This window comes from Parasteatoda tepidariorum, chromosome 5, assembly GCF_982258835.1.
Source record: "Parasteatoda tepidariorum strain Cologne lab strain chromosome 5, Ptep-v5.0, whole genome shotgun sequence".
NCBI classification, from domain to species: domain Eukaryota; kingdom Metazoa; phylum Arthropoda; class Arachnida; order Araneae; family Theridiidae; genus Parasteatoda; species Parasteatoda tepidariorum.
The window spans coordinates 77,888,654-77,911,871 of NC_141759.1; the positions used below are offsets into that span (position 1 = coordinate 77,888,654).

Below are 23,218 nucleotides of genomic sequence, written 5' to 3' on the forward strand. Positions count from 1 at the left end.
AAATAAACAATTATATTTTTTTGCTTAAGTTTGTATTTAGTTTTATATAATAAAAATTAGATTTAAAAGATGAGAAGAGGTTTGTTTGAGGTGCTAGTTTTTTCTAAAATAACTTTTTAAGTTAACTTTCTACTCTAAAATTAAATAATTGGTAGCATTGTCTTTAGTGCACTCTGACTGCAATATGAGGTTATAGATCTCCTTCAGAGATCGTCACAAAGAGCTCTCTAAATAAGAGCCTCGTGCAAATATTTCGAATACATTTTAGTCTACTTATTTGTTTTGTTAATATTTTTTGTTTTGATATTTTTTCGTGTTTCCTTATTTGACCTATTCCACATTTGGTGCTGAAGTTTTCTTTTCCTGGGAGAGGTTTTCATGCTCTCTCCTAAAGGTTTTCTTTAGCACAAAGTCTGCGAAAAAAATTCTGTGCCTCCCAAAAGTGATCGTGCAGGTGGTCTTTCCTGGAGGTTTTACTGTTATCTAAGCCATCCCCTCTGCAGAGGATCAAAATTGCAATGGCATGTCTGCGGATCATCCTCAGGGATGTTTCCCAGACCGTCGACTCTAGCCCATTATGCAGCACTATTGCCACATGAATAAAGTATCTACCCACCTGTATTTTACATATGTTGATGTTATATGCAAATAGAGTATTTGAAAAATGAATAAAATATTTCAAGTGAATTTTTGTTTATAAGATAAAAACCTCTCATGTTTTGTTTTTCTTTTTCATTGGAGGGTGGGGTAAAATCATAGCATATAGGTGGGGTAAAATCATGTTTAAAACTGACTACTGATGTAGTACAATTTTAAATTTAACTTAATTCATTCTTGTAATATACAAGGATGCCAACAGCTCCTCTTTCTGCAAAAGTTTTAATAAATCGGTAGCGAATTAAATAGTGAAACTCGTAGAATAAAGATAATTACGACTACTCTTTGAAAGAGTAACCAGGAGATAAATAAAAGAAAGTTGCATTTCATATGATACTTTTAATTGTCTTTATGCAGTGGTGGAAAAATTATTTAAAATAAAAAATACTGAACTGAAAATAACTAAAAATTTCATCATCACTAGAAAACATATTTTTACAAAGCAGAGCAAGTTGACATCTCTGAATAAATTATTGGAACTCTGCTATTTTATAATTCTAATTTTTGTTATAAACTTTTAGGATTCTCGATATGGGGTGAGAACTGAAGAATGTGAAATATGTTTAATGAATATTCCTCGTAATGTGAGTATTACAATAGAAATTCATTTTATTTTTAATTGTTTCAATTTTTTTTTTTCAAATAAGCTTCATTTTGAAAGACCTTAATGATTTGTGACAAAATTTGTTGAACTGCGGAACTATCCGTGAATTTTAAGTTATTAAAACATCTTTTTTTTTTGTTAACAACTTTTCAATTTATAATTTTTGAGACACTTGAAGACTTTATTATGAAGAAAATTCTTGAGTAATTAATTGCTCTGAAAAATATATATTTTATAAGAAGGAATTGGGCATCACCAATTTCTAACGATTTTTTATATTTTAAAGGAGGAAATCAAATCTTGTATAAAAGGGATAACTTCCCAAAAATTTGAATTGATCTCTGTGCAGTTGTGTTAATCTTAATTATAATTTCATTTGTTAATTGTTTTTTCCCCTTACACAAATGTGTAATTTGTTCTAATTTTTGAATAAAAAATTTTAATAAACTAGAAGAAGATTAAGATTTAACTCTTAACTAAAAGAACTATGCATTCGCCAAAATTTTTTTAAAAAAATCTCATTTCACAGATTAAAATAAATATTTTCTATGACTTTAGTTAAAATTGTTGCTACTACCAGTTAAATAATTGATTTATTTTCTTTTTAGATGATGACAGGTATAGCTTGTGGTCATCGGTTCTGCAAAGAGTGCTGGAAAGAGTATCTTACAAGCAAAATTATGGACCAAGGAATGTGTCAGGTAAGTATTTAGAAAATTTCTTTTTTTTTTTTTTTTAATATAATTAGTTACATTGATATAGCACATCGATATATATTAGTCTAACTATTATATAGTATCTAATGATTGGTTCGTTATTGTCCTGAAATTTCTGATGAAAGATATTTTGTCTTGATTATTATCTTTTTGTCTTGGTATTCTTGATTTTTGTGTATTTTAAAACATTGTTTTTCTCTGAATATTTTTACAAATTTTAAAATTGTGGTGTAATTTAGAGATAGGTGTAAAATAATAAGAGGTTAGCTGTTATCTTTGTTTTGTTTGCTGTAAAAAAAGTAAAATAAAGAAAATGTGTCTTTTCTAAAAAAAAGTAATAAGTTCAGTTTTAAAATTTTCTTAGAATGACACACATGAGACTTATTTCCATCTTAATTGTTATGTTATTATTTGCTGTATAACTAAAAGTATGATTTCAAAATTCAGTAGTACTTTGATTTTTTAAAATAATTAAGATCACACATTCTTCTAATAGTACGAAATTTTAAATGATTGAGGTTTGCCACTTATTTCATATAGGTAATATCTTCAAAATCACATATTTAGAATTTTTTTTTTGAAGTCATGCTATGATTTAAACTTATTTTCAATTTTTAATCCTATATTAAACTAGTATTACAATCTATTCATATATGTTGCTCACTGATTTACATTAATGTTTTCTGAATCCATGTGCATTACCTGATTCCTCAGTCATTCAAATATTAGTTTTGGTTGAAAGAAGTTTAGATAATTAAGGTTTTACAGGATTGAAATAATTCAATTTTCTTGAATCTGTTGCTTTATTGAAATAATTCAATTTTCTTGAATCTGTTGCTTTATTGAATCTTTTAAAATACATTTGTCTATTATATACTTTTCAGATAATTGCTTGTGCTGCTCATGGTTGTGACATTCTTGTAGATGATCAAACAGTAATGTAAGTACCTAAACTGTATCTAAAACCAAAAAAATCATGTCTTTAGGGGAACAACAGTGTGGTGTTGATTTTTCTACAAAAGAGGCCTACCTTTCTGCATGAATTTATGATTCTAGTAATTTAAAACATAAATGCATTAACTTTTTAAATTATGTGAGGCTAAATATGTTAATGGTCAATACTGTAATACTTTGGAAATGTTTAAAAACTAGTCTGAGTCCTTTATTTTCTTAAAAAGAGTCACTCTATTGTTACAGGAATCTCTGATTTGCTAAATAAAAAATCATGGTCTTATATAGTTTTCATTGCATATAGGACAGCCTTAAATAAAAAGAAATATACTCTTTAGAGTCAAGGTTCAATGAAAAATAGACTTTGCACTTAACAAATTACATTTGTTACAAGCCTGCACCAACTACAATCGCCAAATTGACATTTTTGTTGTAGTATATTTGATATTTAATATTTGATAGCTTGCCAAAATGCAAATACAAATTTTGCCCCATCAAATGAATTAGTTCTTTACTATGATTTATTTATTTTTTAAGTTCCTTTAATTCCATTGTCACAATAATTTGGAAACCATGCTGGAGCAGTATCTAATAGGCTTTTTTGTCTGGTTCCCAGCTTTCAAAGAAATGCCATTTTCCACTGGCATCAAACTTTAAAATTGAAAAAAAAAATTTTAAGTGTTAATATTTTTTTAATATTAAGTTCTGACCAAATTAATGGTACTTTAAATTATCCTTATTTTAAATGAGTATTGGTTTTAAAAGAGTCTACTGTATAACAATATTGTTCTTTAATAAATTGTTTTATTTATTTATTTTTTTAAATTCATATTCACATCTTGTTTCCCTGATGGAATTTTGCTGCTAATTTCTAAAATATATGTTGAAATTTTAATAAAAAATTTATTATATTTCTGTAAATTGAGGTTTTAGTTAAATTTTATGTAATGTAAAAAATGTTGCATCATGATTCATGATATAAAAATAAATATTTTTTAAATGGATAAAATTTTAGTGATTCTTCTTTTCTTTTTTAAATTTTTTTAAAATTCTTCTTTTGGTTATGTTGTTTTATGTCTTAATTTTTTTCTTTCAGGAACTTATTAACTGATTCCAACGTGATACTTAAATACCAACATCTTATTACAAACAGCTTTGTCGAGGTAAGAAAAAATTACTCTTTTAATCTTTTTATTTTGTAATGTTTGTTTCAATGTATATATCTTTTTTCTAAACTTGAGTGGTGACATCAATATTTATTCTAAAATTAATTTTGTTTTCCGAAATTCCATGATAGTATGTCTATTTACTTTTTCTCCTATTCCATTTTATGTCTTGAATTAAACCAATTTGTTTATTAAGCAAACCAGTTTGTTTTTTGTTTCATTTGTCGTTGTTTTAAGTTATCACAACTTACAAACTTATTCATTCTAGGCATATACTTAACCATTTACTTTAATTGCTATTTTATAGAGTTGCATGATATTATTCTCATTTATTTAATTTTAGTTTCTCCTTTTTCATGACAAACAATTTTTTATAACTCTCTTATTCTTTTGAAAATGCTCGACTTGGCAAAAATAAATAATGTTTTGCTCTATGTGAAAGAATGAGATTTTTTTCTCTTTTAAATCATTTTTTCCTTCTTCTGTTTTTGTTATCCTTTGAGATTTTTTTTTTGTTGTTATTTTTATGAGAATTATATATAATATTTACCTGTGTCAAAAAATTTCTGTTAAATCCATCTATTAATAAGAATTACAGTCAGATGTTGACAATTTCTGAAGTGTCTTATTAAAAGTTCATTTCAGAAGATACTTTTATTTAGTAATTTAATTTTCTTTAATTAAAAAAAGTGTCATATTTCATTATACTTTGAGTGTCTTTCAAATGCTTTATTTTCTTAATCATTTCCTTTCACATAAAAATGTTTAAAGAGTTTGTTTTGCTATGTATGTAATGCATTTTATAATTAGCATCCTATCTAGCATTTTTTAAACAAAAATATACTTGGTTGATAAATTTGCACAGAGCAGTTTTCTTAATTGTTTATCAAGGAAATCAACTTAAGTTTCTTTTATGCCATTGAACAATATTATTTATCATAGCTTATTTTATTTTTAGCAAGTGCCTTTGATAAGTTTATCCTTTTATTTTATAAAACTTGTTCTGATCAACATCAAATTACAATTTTTTTTATCGGGGTCAATTTTTATTTAATAGTTGCACATTCTATGATGTTTATCTTTCATTTTTGTCTGTGAAACATTTGAAAGATCAAATATTAGAAAATCACTTGAACACATTTGTTTTTCACTCTATAAGATATGATAACATATATAAAAAAAATCTCAGATTGAATAGGAGAATTTTTTTTTTTCAGAAGATTTTAATTTCACAGTAGATAAATGTATTGTAACTGGTAATTTAAATTGATAATTTTCAGGAGTTACTTGTGTCTTGACTGTAAATAAGTATTGCACCTACTTATAATTATTTTGTTTTAAATTCAATTTAGGTTTCTTTTATGGTGTTGAACAATATCTTCCATCTTAGCTTATTTTATTTTCAGCATTTGTCTTTGAAATTTTGATGTTTTTATTTTGTAATATTTGTTCTAATTTTTCAATCATGTGGACATCAAACTACAATTTTTTTAACAAGTTCAATTTTATTTAGTAATGGCATTTTATATTAATGTTATCTTTTGTTTTTGTCTGTAACCCATTTGAAAGATCAAATTTTAAGAAAACACTTTTAACACATTTTTCACTCAATAAGATATGATAACAAGAAAAAAAGAAAAAACTCAGAACTGTCAGAATAGGAAAATTTATTAATATTTTTTTTATCACCAAAAGAATATATAAGTGTAATTTTTCAATATATAAGTGTAATGCAACTCATAAGTTAAAATTGATAATTTCTTGTGTCTAAAAATTACTTCAATATAAATAAAACATACCTGCCAAGTCTCCTGTTTTTAAACTGAGACTCCTGTATTTTACGACTATCTCCTGTTTCCCAATATATTCTCAAATTTCTCCATACTTGTTAAAGAAATTTTTAAACAAAAATTTTAGCTATAAAATATCTGCTTATGGCAAAAATACTTCTCTTATTCCTCAACAGTTAATACAATTGCCAGTATTGCAGTATGTTGAATATTAATAGTTTAAGTAAAAATATCCTCAGTGGTCAATGGATCATGGGTTAGAGTCGTAATTCTAATAATGGTTTAAAAACCTTTTTTAGATTAAGAGTTATCTATATATTTTTTACCTCGTTAAATGTAAGTGCTTATATTTCCAATTTTGACTTGCCTGATGGTGCATGATGTAAAACTTTACTAACTGCTTAAAAAAAATCGCTAGTAAATTCTCCGTTATTTCATTTTTCCAATGTTAACAGGTATTAAATTAGTTTCAAATAAAATAACTCATGTCATTGAATGTATATAAATCCTTTAATTCTCTTCCTTTTCTTTAGCGAACTTGTACTTCTGAAATAGTTTATTATTCACAAGTTTTGTTTCTACATTTCAGTGTAATAGACTACTGAGGTGGTGTCCACAACCAGAATGCAATTACGTTATTGCCGTACAATATGTGGATGCACAGCCAGTAACATGTCGGTGCCGGCATACTTTTTGGTAATACCAAATTACATTTGTTTTTCATTCCATTCATATTTTAAAATGTACAGTGCTCATCTAAATTATTTAAATATTTTTTACCCTTTCACTTTTGTAATATAACATTTGCAATTTATAACATAGTTATGACAGACAATTTCAATGTCTTCGCTAAAAAAAAAAAAAGGAGGGTTTTTCTAAGCCCCCTTTTTTTCAGAAAGAAATTTCCTTACCTCGTATTTTGCTTAAGCGCAAGATGAAAAAAATTTTATATTCTTAATGGACACTGTGCCAAAAAAAAATAATAAGTATAAAAGAATTTAATAATTTTTTATCTAATACTAGGATACTAAAATGCAATTATGCTAATTCAGGTACTAAAACTATAGGATAGGAACTCTTTCTTAATGACATGCAACCTAGTATGCGATATCTGGCACACGTTTCTGACAAAAAACAAATTGAAGTTACTAGCTTCCTATCTTCTAATTGCCACATAACATGAAGATGTCCCCTAAGAGATAAGATCCCTAAAGATTCTCTGCCATTGGTGATTAGAATGTAGAAAGCTAGTGAGCGCAATTTGTTTGGGTTAAAAACACATACGAGATGTCACATGCTAGGCCGTGTGGCAGTAAGGAATTAATGCTAGCGTCAGCATAAGGTTATTTTAACAGACTAACCTTATGCTTGTTAACTAGTTTGTGTACATTATATTTTAGGTTACAAAATCTGACACAAAAGCTTGATTTCTCTCCATGTATATTCATATATTAATATTGTTAATACTAACTTAGCTAATATTAAGAGCTGAAACTCAAAAAAAAATTTATGGAAAATAGGTCCCTTCACTTAACCTGTTAAGCAAGATATATCGCCAAAGGTGGCACTAGTATTACTTAAAAATTGTTTAACTTAAATTTTTCTTTGTTATTTAAAAATTCTGAGACCAGAATAATAATATGTGTTTCATACCGTAACAAAATATAATTATGTTCTGATAATTGTTCTGAAACATCGAAAATTCCTAAATAACTTAAATGCATAAAAATATTGTTAAAAGCATATAGCCCTTAGCTCTTAATAATGTTTATTTGAGTACAAATGTTCATATAACTAAGCTTTTGACAATCTTCATCACTAATGAATTATAGAACATTTTCTATTTGCACTAATAAGAGTCTGACTGCTGTCTTCCTTTTATGTAATAATCTGCCTTTTGTGTATATTATCTTTTCTTTAAAGTAAGTGTATTGTTCTTAATCATACTCAATATATTTTGTAGCTTTGCTTGTGGAGAAAATTGGCATGATCCTGTTAAGTGTAATTTATTAAGAAAGTGGCAAAAGAAGTGTGATGATGACAGCGAAACATCAAATTGGATCGCTGCTAACACAAAGGTTAATGAATACTTCTTAACTAGCTGGGTTTTTTTCTGAACTATATAATAAACATAATGACAGGAACATTTTTATAATCTTGTTTAATGTTATGATAAACTATGATCAGCATTGATACATGGCTTAATTTAAGTAATTTTTTGTATAACTCTAGAAATACAAGATATTAAAAATAAATGGAACATAGTAGGAGCTCCAAGAAAATTTTTATTTTATCTTGCAAACAATTTTATATCTGTCATTTTTAATAAATGGCACACATAATGTCAGCAAGTATTTGGGCAAGGAAAAAAAATTAATGATCAAATGATTTGGAAGTAACTAATCTGAAATGTGAGTGTTTAGATGAATTTTTATAGATTGTTTGCCTTTAAGCACATTAATATTACTGTGGTGTGTAAGTGCAAATTATTACTTGTGTGTTGTACATTTGTAATATGAATCACAATATATGATTTGTAAAACTGGTAATAGGATAAAAGAGGTGTGACTTAGTTATAAGGATACAAATAGCAATGCAGTGTTTTAAAATGCATTATTGGATTGGATGTATGATTAACAAATCTTACTATAACAAATTATGATTGCTTCAGTATAAAAATATGAATCATGATGTGTTATTTCCAATTAAACCTAATTATCTTTTCTTGTAGGAATGTCCGAAATGCAATGCAACCATTGAAAAAGATGGGGGTTGTAACCATATGGTGTGCAAAAATCAGAATTGTAAGTCAGATTTCTGTTGGGTATGTCTTGGACCATGGGAACCTCATGGGTCTTCATGGTAAGTGATGAAAAAAATTAATAAGTTCTCTTCTAACAGTGTGTGAATTGTATTTGTCATCAAGTTTTTTATGATCCAATTGTCTTAAGACTAAGACTAATGAAATTGTTATATGGTTATAACATTTGTCTTTGAAGAAAGCACCAGAACATATAAGTTAAGTTAATTTAATAACGTAATTATATCTTAAAATGTAAAAGGTAATTCCCAAATTAAAATCATTTTATATAAAATCAATTGTAATTTAAATTTTATAGCTAATAACATAAATGATTGCTGAATAATCATTGTTGATGCAAATTACTAATAAAGCAAAAAAATATTAAACTCTTCATTTTTTTTTTACATGTATCAATTTAATACAAGTGCTCCAAAAAAGGATAATTTAAATTCGAAATTTGTATATCCTAATATTACATAGTTTGAATAATCAACTGGAAAATGTTTGAAAAAAACTGAAGAGCGATTGAAAAGAAACCACCTGAAAAAAACCGATCAGAAACGTTACGGAATGTTGTCAACATTTCACTAATAACATGGTGCGTAGCATTTTTAAAAAGTGCTTAATGGTGCTTATTTTCATTTTGAAAAGCCCTGAAGGGTGCTTTTTTTCATTGAGTGTTTTTTTAGAAAGTGCTTAATTTTCCCTTTTGGAAAATAAGATTTTTTTCTTTACCATGTCGATTTTTGCCACGTATAATGCAAAAGCATGCTTTTCACATTGTTCTATTCAACTTATTCACACTCTATTTCGGCATACCATTGGTCTATAGCGTATGAAAACATCATTTTACATGTTTGATTAAATGGTTGCAAGTTCGCATGTGTGTCAACTGAGCTGGGTTCTGTGAGATTCAATTTCAAGCTTCATTTTGCACCCTCTGAAGTTGAACCGAAAAGTTTCTTGATCATTTTATAATAGCAAATATAATTAAGAAAAGAGTTCTTTGTCGGAAACTAGTTATTTTATCATGATCAGGTAAAGTCTTTGAAAATAATTTTGCATTTATTTTATGTATATAGTGCTTTAAAATATTTTTGAGTGCTTAAAATGTTTTTTTGCTATGCACCCTGAATAAAACAGCAGTATATCTAGTTAGAACCATAACAAAATTTAAACTTTTTTTTTTATAATTGACTAATTGCATGTATGTAATTGACCAGCATTACCTTCAGCGGCATCCATTTTTATTGGCACAGGTCATCGGGTGAATGGGCACAGAAAGCCCATTCACCCGATGACATGAACCATCATGTGGCTGTACCAAATGAATGATGCAAAGTATTAGTAGAAAAGAAAAAAAGAATAAGAACAAATGCTGCCAAAAAAATCCATGAAAATTTGTTTAAGGGTCATAATTTTTATTTTCCTCTGACCTATTAGACACTGCCTGAAGTTATAAATCTCTATCTCTTAACAATGTTTTGGTTATTTTTAATAAAATAACAATTTATAAACCAATAACTATAACAATTTTTAACACTTGTTATATAATATAGACATATATCTATAGATAATAAGATTTTTCTGTTCAAATATCAATGTAATTTTTAAGGTAAAATTGAAGGAAAGTTTAATCAAAACTTGTTTTAGGTATAACTGTAACCGATATGATGAAAGGGAGGCCAAGTCAGCAAGAGATGCCCAAGAAAAGTCGCGTGCTGCTCTGCAGCGGTATCTGTTCTACTGCAATCGTTACCTAAACCATATGCAGAGTTTAAAATTTGAACACAAGGTAAGCACTTTCTTCTATTTATGTTTATTAGATTCCTTCTTAGGTAATAATTTTTATTAAATCGCTTATTATTAATATATTTTTGTTTTTGATTTCTAGCTATATGCTTCTGTTAAAGATAAAATGGAGGAAATGCAGCAACAAAACATGTCTTGGATTGAAGTTCAGTTTTTGAAGATAGCTGTAGACATCCTATGTCAGTGTCGGCAAACGCTTATGTATACTTATGTTTTTGCCTATTATTTAAAACGGAACAACCAGTCTGCTATTTTTGAAGTAGGTTTGCTTATGATTATTTAAGAACTGTAATTGTTTTAGCGCAATTTTTTAGAATTATGCCCATCAATTAGTAACACAGTAGAACAAAGTTTTTGTTGCAGTTATGCAATTTCATAATCTTAACTAATTTGGATGTGGGGATTTCAAATCGACTTTTTGTTGAAGTTTACAAGTTTCAAATTGTTAAATAAAACAGAGAGTCATGTAAATGTTGCAGCAAACATCTAGGGGAATTATTTTTTATCATCAGGATTAAAATTGCATTGGAACCCCAGGAAATGCTGTCGAACGCAAGTAGGAGCACTTCCTAATTATGACCTGCTCGGAAGCACACGAAGAAACCGTTCGTAATAGAAAAAAGGCGACTGACAACATTCCTGGGCATGGGTTCCTATGCAGTTTTAATCCCGTTGATATGCCCAAATTCTCTTATAAGTTTGACATAACATTTACAAGATCCTATGTTATATGTAACGTTCTAAACTTACACAGTTCAACAAAAAATTGACTAAAAATGTCATTTAAAAAAACTGTAGCATTTACTTTAAAAAAAATGTATAGATAAATTTAAGGTTTTCATCGCTTATTGCATGCAATAATGAGACCATCAATACTTATTAATACTTTCATAGCAAATACTCAGACTGCAAAGAGGTTTTGAGTAAGCAAAATGTTTTAAAAAGTTGTATGCATCAGTTTAGCCAAAACTTCAAAAATTATATTGTTGACATTTTATTGTTTTACTATAAATATTTAAAAATAAGTTAGTTATTTACAATTTCTGTTAGTTATGTGCGAGATCTCTTTCTCTCCGAGTGTTTCTATGAAATTCTCGATAAAACAGTTTAACAAAACAATTGTAAGGTATTTTAATGTTCAATTTACATTTAATATATCATCCCCAAAAATTAAGATTAACTTTATATTTTAAAATGTTTTAAAGTTGAAAAATGTTGCAAGAAATTTAAAAAAAAAAATTTTTTTTTTCTCAAGAAAATTCTATTACCTATAATTTAAAATTGCAGATTCCAAATCAGCGATTAGCTCTGAAATCTGTTTTTAATAAACTCATGCAACAGAAAACAAAAATTTCTTCCCTAGTATTATCTATAAATGGTTTTTTTATTATTATTATTATTTATTTAGCATTTTCTAATAGCTTTTGGTTACTATTTATTTGACTTGTTTATTTCATATGCTTTTTCATGTACTCATTCATTTAATGTGCTAATTCTTCCTTTCCGTTGCACTTCCTCCATGTATAGATAATATTATATAATTTAGAGCTTATTTGATGTAATATAAATTGTAAATTTTAGACTGATAATTGTAATTTTTAGAAAAAACTTTGAAAAGAAATTAATTGCCTTTTAATTTATCAGAACAGTTCAGTTTCTCTTTGCCATCATATACAGAATGTTGCTCTTGTTTTACAAATTTGCTACAACGTTTGAATTAAGGACTTGGAGCAATTTAGTGATAGGCTACATTTTCAAATAGTGCAGTATAACATTTTTTTATTAAAAACAAAAAACACTATTTTAACATGGTTGAAATTGCGATTTAAATCAATTGGTTTTTTTTTAAACCATTTATCAGCTTGATATCAGCTGATTTTTTATTTTAAAAAATTAGTTGTTCTAAAAAAAATCTTGGATTTAAGTAGAAAATATTTTAAGTATGATTTTATTAATATTGAAGATTTTATGCAAAGAAACAAAGTTTAAATTATTATTTGATGTTTAAAATAGACTAATAATAATAATGATAAAGTGATGAGTAAAGATAAATTAGTTTGTAAAAATATAAAAAATTTAGCCAATTTAATAGGAAGATTTTTTAGATAATACATATTTAGCATTACTAATGCCTTTCGGAGGTTTCATTGGCAAGTGCAAAAAATTATTATTTTATTTTTATATCATGATTTTGTGAACCGTGTTTCAATAGCAGTAAAAGGTTTAGTTGTTCCATGATGATATAGATTGCTAAGATATTTCATTGAGCTGTTATACAGTAATCATTTTGTAAATATAAAAAATATATGTCTAGAAACAATACTAAGGAATAGCTTGATATAAAATAACCACCTTGAAAGAAATTGGCATGTTATTAAATAGCCTTGAACCCTTCAAATATTGCATAATTATGTCTTACATGCACCTGTAGTTATATTATTATAAAGCCTCCATGTTTATTGAATAATATTTAATTTTTATATTAAAGCACAATCAAAGGGACTTAGAAAGTGCAACCGAGACATTGTCTGAATACTTGGAAAGAGATATTACACAAGAAAACCTTTTAGATATCAAACAAAAAGTTCAAGACAAGTACAGGTAACACAGTTGATTATCAACTTTTTTTCATGCTCTTTGTTCTGTTCAAAATAATTTGAGTTTAAGATGCATTTGACTTCTAAGAAAATTATTAGAAACACTTTAATTTTGAAAGTGGGCACTATATTTGTTTTGACATGAATGAAAATTTATTTTAAAAAAATGTTTTCTTTTATTTATTTTTTTAAGCTGTGAAATTTAAAAATGCAGTTTTTAAAAAATGTTTTGCAGCGAAATAAAAAAAAAAGATTTGTTAAAGTACAAATTTTTTGTAAGGTGATGATTTTATTTTTCTATAGGTGTAGGAGTATTTCTTTTTCTCTAAAAGGTATACCTGAATTTTAAAAAAAATAATTGAAATAAATATCTAAGTTTAACCATTTACTGAATGCTATTCTTTTTTTTTTTTTCACAAAATGGAAAACAAACAAATTTGTGAAGTGCAAGTATCGTCTTAAGATAGATACAAACCATAATAGTGAGAAAAGTATTGCATTTGGTTGATCAAAAATCTGGGTTTAGGTTTGGTGGATTTGGTGATAAAGTTGTAGTTTTTATCTAGTAACAAGAATTTTAATTTGAGGATAGATGAAAATTTAGTTTATATTTAATGGCAATAACAGGCGATATACAAATTTTTGAATTAACTAAAGTAGGTAAATAATTGATAGTTCTGCATTGAATGAAAATTTAAAATGATTCTCAAATTGGGATTTTAAAAAATCTGTAGTTAAATGGTCAAAAATTATGAGAATAAAGTTCCATTTTAACTTTGAAGAAGTATTTTATGATTTAGTAAATTTTTTTCACCAAAATTTTTAAAATAATCTTCAAGCTATTGTTTATATTTAAACATTGTCTGATTTTCTTGTTACTAAATCATATCATTTATACCACCGCAAAGCAATCAACAAATTTTCTATGCAATCAAATCTACAAATTTGTCTCTTGGACAACTACTCTTTGCTAAATGCATAAATATGAATGTTACAGCTAAGTAGTCAAATTTAGAATAGTATATGCTTTTATTGTCTGTCTATCTGTTCATAATTTAAAAAAGCATTATATAACAAAGTAGAACTTAATTCTTAACTTTTAAACCAAAAATGTTATTGTATTTTTTTTTTTTTAAAAAAGCATTCAGTTGAAGAAAAAAAATTTTTTTCCTTTCTTAGAACTTTCTGATTAGTACATGATTCTGATAAGTTTCTAAGTAAATAAAGTCAATATCGAGTTGGCAAGTTCCCTTTTTTTTAAAAAAAGAAAATTTAATTTTCGAAAGCCTGTTTTTTGTCTTTTGTTGTCGTTGAAAGCCTGTTTTTTGTTTTGCCTGTTTTTTTGTCGATTGTTGCTAATTTTAATAAAAAGGTTGGTTTGATTGAACTCAACTGGACGACCAAAAGTTCCATTTTCAGGCGAAATACAGTCATGTTTCAACATACAGTTCTTTCAGCTTCTACACCCTCTCCATTCACAGCACAAATGTCTTAATCAGCTTTTGCAACCTTAGAACCTTGATTAACATAAAGGTGTTGAAATTATTCATGTTTTTCAACTTAACATTCCATATTAATGATTTGAACATCAACTTAAATTCCAGTATAACAAAAGGTCTTCTTTTGTATGATCTAAAACGTTATCTAATGACACATGGAATGTTAAAATTTTAAACAACAGGAACTTAGTTGCCAACAAAACAAAAACAAATTTAACCATGTTTGATTTTTAAAATTTTGATATTCAGTTGTTGAACATAAACTTATATTCCAGTAGAACAAAACCATCCTTTTTTTGTATTATCTAAAACATTATGCTTAACTTATGTGGAATGTTTAGAAAAAAGAAACAAGAAATTAGTTCCCAATTTTATTGCATTGCATTAGCAAAGAAAAAAATTGAACTCTTTGATTTTTGACATTCAGTTGTAGAATAAAAACATAGATTCTGGTACCAAAAAAAAACATCCTCTTTCATATGATCTGAAACATTATGCCAAACATATTTGATAACTTGAGTTGCTGGAAAAAGAGAAGAAAAAAATTGTTAACCCAATAATATTGCATTAGTAAAATAAATTGTTTATTTTTTAAAATTTTAATATTAATACAGATTAAAAACTTAGATTCTGGTAGGAAAAAATATCCTCTTTATGTGATCTAAAGCAGTGGCTGCTAACTGGCGGCCCGCAAGGCCTTTTTTTTTTGTGGTCCGCTAACTAAAATATATTAGTTGTCATTTTTTTTGCAAACAATTTTCGTTACAAATTTGTATGGGTTTATTTAAAATACTTTTCTTTCGTTTAAAAAAAAAAAGTTAATTTATTCATTTCTGTGTACATACCAGGGTGCAAAAAAAAAATTTTTCTCAGGTTTTGCATCCAAGAAAATATTTATTATTATTTGTAATTCAATACTTTTGTTTTGATCACTTGAGAAAAATCTGACAGTAATATTTAATGTTCTTTCAAACATGAAAGAGTCCTATATAAAATTTTGACAAAGTTGCGGCCCGCCATTTGACTGGTGTTTTTATTTGTGACCTCCGGTCTCATGTAAGTTGGAAAACCCTGATCTGAAGCATTATGCCAAACATATTTGATAACGTGTAAAATGTTAAAATTAAGAAGAAGAAAAATAAAACAGGAATTTAGTTGCCAACCCAATTAATATGCATTAGCCAAAAAAATATATTTTTTTTAAAAAATTTGATATTTAGTTGTTGAATAAGAACCCTTTAAGTTGCTGTTGTTACAAAGAAATATTTAAATTACTAAAACAATTTTTCTTGTACATATTTTCTTCAATTTCCTTCTAGGTATTGTGAAAGTCGGTGCAAAGCGCTGCTGGAGCATGTGCATGAAGGTTATGAAAAAGACTGGTGGGAATATATCGACTGAGATTTTCATTACAAATCTCCAAAATTTCTTACAGAAGCTAAATTGTTGCATAGACTGAATCATACATTGACTGTTAAAGAAATTCCCCACGTCCAATGAAAAAAGGAGAAAAAAAATTTTTTTCTCAGTAGGATAAACAATACTGCCACAGACAATAAACTTTGTATTTGTGTGTGTGTGTGCGTGGACGCGCAATAAGTGGATGAACAGATTCGACTCTCGGGGGAATATTTTTTGATTCCTAACAGCTTTACTTCAGATAATTTAATAAAATTGAATTATTGTACCCTCTTTGAATTTTTGATTTTTTTTTTCTTCAAAATATTGTATACTCATTTCAAATTACTTTTATTTGATAAGATAATAATTATTTTAATACTCAATAGCTGCTAGTTTATTGTAGAGAACAGCAGAATATCAATTCTGATGAAGTACAATAATTAAAAACACGCATATTAATTCAAAGAGTGAATAAGTTGAGGTATTGCATGGTTTTTAAATTCTGTTTGAAATTGATTTTGTATACTTTTTATTGAAATGGTTATGTTTCAACACTTGATACCAGAATAAGTGTATAAAAAACTACCCCTTCTTGAACAATTAAAATAATGAATAATTTTTAATTTATTTATTATACACTCTTGATCGTTTGTTTGTTTCATTAAATAAAGTAGTTGAAATTGATTTAAAAAAAAGTCCTGTTTTTTATTCTTATTAGTTATTTTAATCAAATTATAATTGCCATTATAGCAGCTTATGTGACACGGAAAAGCATGCACAGCAGAATCTCAACTAATTCAAAACTTGTTATGGTGTAGATTTGCTTTTATTAAATAAATTTTTTAGTTACGCAACTATAAAAATGTTTTACTCAGGCTACCAAAAAAATTACAAGTTCCTTTTTTTTATTTTTAAATAATGAATAAAATTTGGTTACTGTTTCAATTGCCTAGTTGTTGAAACATATGTTTATTGAACCATTTAGTGCAATAGTTGCTCAGCTCTAAAAAATTATACAAGTATGAACAAAACCATAACAAGCTTCTACTATATTAATTATACAAACCATAACAAGCTGTAATTTATTTTTTTTAAATCACTTTTTCTTTGATACTTACCAGATATTTGCATGTTTCTTTTAAAGACTCATTTGTAATAAGAATGTAGAAATAAAGGAATATAGTAACTCATACTCAAAATTAAGTAAATTACAAAAACAAAACAAAAAATAATAAAGTAAATATTTTTTTGCAAAAGGAATCTTTGTGCAACACCTATTAATTTCAGAGAAATTTAGGATTTTGCCAAACTCACATTAAATGTGGATTGTAAGTGGTTCAATTACTCCTTCTCTAATGCTGTCAAATTCTTCGTTTTACAAACGTTTGATCAAAATGCTGGTGCAGCAACTGGAAGTGATAGCGAATGTATTCACTTTTGCAACTACCAGTTGACCTGTAAATAACCAGAGTCGCCTCTTGGCGAGTCAATAAAAAAAAAGTGGTAAATTGAATTAAATGAACAACTGGTCTTTTTATAAGTTGTTTAATGATAAAAATAAATCAATGCGCAACAGAATTTTCATTTATGTGTCCTGTGTCTCCATTCAAAATTTTCAGAAACCATCAATTTGTGATAGAAAGATTCATGTGGAAGAAGAGTTTTTTTTAACTATTCATGTTACCTAAAGTTCTAATGAATGCACATTAAGTGTATTTCGCCTCCCTAAATATTTTTAAAAGAAGTTCTGTAAAGTCAGTATGTTTAACTAAATTGTTTCTCATATTTTGAATATGAAATTTTGTTTTTAAAAAAAAATATAAAGTTTGCAAAAAGGGTCTATTAAATAAAAAAAGACCTATCAATATAGGTCACAGACTCATTAAGTTAAGTGGCTACTGATCGAAAATTTAAATTTTCAGGTCTAACTACCACCCCTAATTTCCAGTTGTCAACCAAACTTTGATAAGGTTTTTGTATTAGATGAAACATTTAGTAAAAAATTGCTTTGTTAAACTGATGGTAAAATTCCAGTTTGTGATAAGTGTATTCTGTTTTCACAAATAAAAAAAAAACCATGTAACGGGTTCTGCTTAAATATTATTTGTTGGGAATAACTCAAATTAGGTTTATTTGTAGTTGTGTACTCTCCACATCTTAATAATCCAATTTCTTTTCTATTACATAGGACTTGCATCTGTTAGTATAATTGAGATTCTGCTGTTTTTCAGTTTTATATATCTTATAAGGAGCTATTTAAACAAGATACAAAAGTTGAGTTGTTTTAAATAAATTTGATTTTGGTATTGTTTCTTAGCTAGTACATCTTAAAATTTATTTATTCAAACTTATGCATTATGTGAAATGAAAACTAAATGTTTAGTGTTGTGAATTATGAATGAAAATATTTTTCTTCTTTTACAATTGATTTTTTTCTCTCTTTTTTTTCATTAAGAAAAATGAATCGTTGTAATATACTAAAACTTGTAAATATGATATATTATAATTCATGTTGTTTTATTAATAATTAATTTTTTGTTGATTATTTTTATAAACTACTCTATTTATCAAATTACTAAAAACTTCATTATCTCCTAAAATTATTTATAAAAGCTTTAACTGTAATGAATTGAGTGTGGTGCTGTATGTTAAAATAAAAATTAAAGCTTTTTATTAAACCACTAAAATTCTGCATAAATAAACCATAGTTTATTATGAATTGGTTAGACTTGTGTGAAACCAGTAAAGAAATTCTCTTTGTTCTGTGTGCGGCATTAAAAACTCAGAAAATTAGAGTTAGAATTTTTTTATTGTATACGTATAAGACTTGCTTCGAAACAGGTGCACCACATTTAAAAAAGAATCCATTGGGGCGCATTTAAAATTGTTTATCTGTACAAAAAGTTGTAATGAAGTTGGACTGTGGTTTATCATCCGAATAAAGTTCTTATTTACATTTGTCTTGTTTCTTTAGGTTGTGGCGTAACTACCACTACAAATATTATATACCAAATCACTAGTATATAAGACATGTTGACTCGATTCTATCCTGAGGTACCTTTTGATAGTTGAAGGTTGACATAGTCGATAAATAAATCCCCTCAAGGTGCAGCCTTCAGCTTCTTCAACTTGCATGTTAACACTTAAGTGTGTAATCTTGGGTGTGTCACAATTTCTTAAGGAGTTTGGAAAGCTTATAAAGCCTTTCTAAGATATATTTATGGCATTACATCAAAAATTATGTGTTTGTATCCCCTATGCCTTGTGATTTACAGAATTATGACAAGGGATCACTACCATTAAGGGTGACATGTTGCAGTGAGTGTGGCAAGAATTTGGCTTTAGACTAGAAATCTGCAGGGCTGATTGTGCTCTGGAAAAAATCTGAATTTTTCACTAACAGTGATCCGGAAATCGAAGGGCCAGGCGTTTCAAAAAATCATTGATCACAGCAGTTTCCGTAAATCAAATTTTCAAAGATGGAACTTAAAACCACAGTTTATTTTATTTGTTTGTAAGTGAGAGCCAGATACTTTATAAGCTTATATCCATGATTAATATACATTTTTTATCAGTAAATAGTTATTATAATCGTAAACTCAAGAAAGAAAGACATGTTTGTACATTTTAATTACTTCTCCAGGTCATCATAGGTGTGTGTAAATAGTATAGGTAAAATTTTAAATATATTTTAAGTAAACTAAGAAATATTGGGAAAAAGGAAAAAAACCTTGTTTAAATTTTTTTCAATTTAAGTGTCGTTTTTTTTTTGTTTGTTTTTTTAACTCAAGAAATGTTTTGGAATTTTAACTTGGGCTCACAATCACCCTTGAATCTGTCTTAGAATTCCAAACCCTGTAGGCCATTGTGACGCACCTTGTACTACACATACAATTTGTAGTGTGTTGAATTGAATTACAGGATTTATTACAATTATATTGAATCCTATGATTAAAACACCTTAATTCTTTTAACAGTTGTCTTTATGCAGAAAAAAAAATTCTTTTCCTGTGTTGACGTATGGATAATTATATGAACGTCATTTCCTCATTAATTCAAAAACTAATTTATATATTTTTTGTTCTATTCTATTCCTCGAAATGTGCTCTGTCGAACATAGTTTCCGGATTATAATTTTTAGTTAGTGTGTATTTTTAAAACTTTTTCAAATTTTAAGTTTAAAAAATATTTACAACCTTAAAATTTCGTTCGATAGTATACATTTCAATGAACAAAATTTTTTAAAAAAACTGGCTACTAAATAAATGAAGAAATTGCTTTCATATATGACATAAGCTCATGAGCATAAATCGTATGCATTGGGTAGTGAGAATGGTCCATTACGTATTACTGCCAGATAGTCATAGACTTTACTTATGTTATAGTAGAAAGTGAAATTAATAAAATTCTCGAACTGAAAGTAAGCAAACTTTTTAAGCTAATAAATAATATTTCATCAAAAGGTTAAAATATGAAACTTCACTTTAATAATCGTTTCTTGCAATCGTCAAAGGAGAAGTTGCTGGAATGTAATTTACTTTAAGTGATGTTGATGCATAATAATTAATGTAATCACATTATTTCAGAAAATGAAAATAATAAAATTCACGAATTGAATCTAAAAAAAAGTTACTCAAGTTATAGGAACAAACTAATATTCTATGCATTAAAATCACGTTAAAGATATCACTAAAATGAAAACATAAGTCAAAATAAATCAAATAAACTAAATCACAATTATTGTAATATTTGACAACCGAGACTTTGCGTAAATGTAACAGACTTTAAACAATTAAAATGACACATATGAATTTATAGTTTGTAAAATAACGACAGAGTGGAATTAATAAAAATTTCGACCTGAAACTGTTAAGTTACTTAGACTTAGAGGTTGGGCAGCTCCAAAGAGCAGGGCACATCGACTAGAGGTCTATTATACCCAAAAACTTTCTGAACTAATAAATAATATTTCATCAAATAATTACTACTGAAGTAAAAAAATACATAAACAAAAAATGTGGAACTAGCATAATTGCAATTGTCAAAGGAAACATTGTTAAAATGCAATGTAATTTTAGTAATGTTAATAAAAATTCATGCAATCACATTTCAGAAAGTGACAATAATAAAATTCACGAATTGAACATAAAAAACGACGCAAGTAATCTGTATTAAGAATCATTTTATGCAATGAAACCACCCACAATAGTAACAATTTAATAGAAAATGATAATGAAAGATAAGACACTGCAATATATCACTAACGATATATTGCAATAATCACATATGATACCGTGTAAATTAAATGCCCAAGAAATATTGCAATTTAAAAGAAATAATACAAATAGAATTTTAGAAAGTCAAACGAAAAATTTTCACGAACTGAAAAAGAAACAAAGCGAGCAATCTGACTGAAGTATTATTTTGTCTCATAAGATCTTCCTCAAAAGTCTCAATTTAATGGAAAATAAAAGTGGCAACAATTACAAAATTAAGAAGAATTAAAATACCACTATTGATAATATATTGCCTATGTCACTTGGACATTGTGTAAATGAAATACACAATAATTAATGCAAAAATAAATTGTAGAATTAAAATTTCAGAAAGTGAAACTAAAATATTTCAGAAACTGGAAAATAAGGAAACAAAGCAAATAATCTAATTTAAGGATTTTTTTTTTGCCGATTTAATCATTCATAAAAGTCTAAATTACGTCGTAAAGAAACATTACAATAGCAAAATTTAAAAGAATTAAAATTGCATTAATAATATATTGCGTTGTGTAAATAAAATGCAAAAGAAATATTAAAATAAAATAAAAGAATTTTAGAAAGTGAAACTAAATATTTTCATCAACTGAAACTGAAAAAACAACGCAAGTAATATCTGATTTTGCAAGTGATATTATTTCAACTAGTACAATCACCCTCAAGAGTCTAAATTCAGTAGAAAATAAAAATAACAAAAGATAAAACAATGATTATATCGCTAACGATAAATTTCAATTATCATTCAAACACTTAGTAAATGAAATGCGCAAGAAATGATGCGAATAAATAATCAAATTTCAGAAACTGAAAATAAAAATAAACGCAAGCGATCTGACTAAGATTTTTATTTTATCCAATAAAATCATCCTTTAAAATTTCTATTTAATCGACGAAAAAATGACATCAATATTAAATTAAAAAGGATTAAAATGTCACTACTATATTGCATTTGTCACTAAGACACTGTGTAATTGAAATGCACACAAAATAAGTAACAGAAATAACGATAACAGAATTTCAGAAAGTGAAACTAAAAAATTTCAGAAACTGAAAAATTAAGAAACAAAGCAAGACTTAAGTATTATTTTATCTAATATAATCATCCATAAAAATGTCAAATTAATAGAAAATAAAAATTACAAAAAAAGTTAAAACAATGATAATATCACTAACGATATATCAATAATTATCAAATTAAATGTACAAGAAGTAATGCAAGTAACAGAATTTCAGAAAGTGAAACTAAAAAAATTTTAATTGAAGATAAGAAACAAAGCGAGTAATCTTACTTCAGTATTATTTGATCCAATAAAAGTCATTTCATAGAAAATAAAATTGTCAATAATAATGAAGTATAAAACAATTTAAATGTTACTAATAATATATTGCATTTGACATTTAGACTCTGTGTAAATTAAACACAAATAAATAAGTAAAAAAGGGCATGAAATTGAAACCATCATTTGAGAAAGTGAAACTAAATTAAAATAGCGAACTGAAAGTAAAAAGCAAGCATGACGTAAGTGATCGATTGTCCAATAAAAAGTCAGTATTATTACGTCATCTCAAGGTTTATATACGAGTTACATGTCAGAGCGAAGCGAATTTTCCAAACGGAAACATGGATCAGCTGTGAAATGTTAGAAGGATGAATGAAAAACGTTTGAGTCGAAAATGTAGTGGATTCGAAAATTAAGAGAAAAGGAAAGCGAATATTAAAAAACGTTTTAATGGCAGATCAAAAACGGTTCGGCTCTTATTGTAAACATGGCTACAAAAAGAAATTTTTCCGAGATCGTTATAAACATTGGGTAATTAATTATTTTATTTATTGACTTAATTATTTTTTCAATAAAGTCATACGTAAAAGTTTTCAGTTAAATCGAAAATAATAATAAAATCTTAAAAAATTAAAATATCACTAATATTGTATTGCATTTGTCACTATG

The 23,218-nt window shown here is 26.9% G+C and overlaps 1 protein-coding gene and 1 long non-coding RNA gene across 2 annotated transcripts in view; one reads left to right on the forward strand and one right to left on the reverse strand.

Moving 5' to 3' along the window:
• Positions 1–18,952, forward strand: part of ari-1 (E3 ubiquitin-protein ligase ariadne-1) — a 28,014-nt gene extending 9,062 nt beyond the window's left edge. Inside the window, exons 4-14 of the mRNA XM_016053930.4 lie at positions 1,179–1,241; positions 1,870–1,962; positions 2,862–2,917; positions 4,025–4,091; positions 6,474–6,580; positions 7,848–7,962; positions 8,616–8,746; positions 10,341–10,482; positions 10,582–10,758; positions 12,988–13,100; positions 15,915–18,952. Of these exons, the coding sequence (XP_015909416.1) occupies positions 1,179–1,241; positions 1,870–1,962; positions 2,862–2,917; positions 4,025–4,091; positions 6,474–6,580; positions 7,848–7,962; positions 8,616–8,746; positions 10,341–10,482; positions 10,582–10,758; positions 12,988–13,100; positions 15,915–15,996 (1,146 nt within the window). The 3' untranslated portion in view covers positions 15,997–18,952. The remainder of the gene's footprint in view (positions 1–1,178; positions 1,242–1,869; positions 1,963–2,861; positions 2,918–4,024; positions 4,092–6,473; positions 6,581–7,847; positions 7,963–8,615; positions 8,747–10,340; positions 10,483–10,581; positions 10,759–12,987; positions 13,101–15,914) is intronic.
• LOC122270562 (uncharacterized) lies at positions 14,954–22,699 on the reverse strand. The gene is made up of 2 exons (XR_006225882.3): positions 22,559–22,699; positions 14,954–15,118 (listed from the first exon to the last, which is right to left on the reverse strand). It is a non-coding gene; the product is annotated as an uncharacterized LOC122270562 (long non-coding RNA).
• Positions 22,700–23,218: the final 519 nt, after the last annotated feature.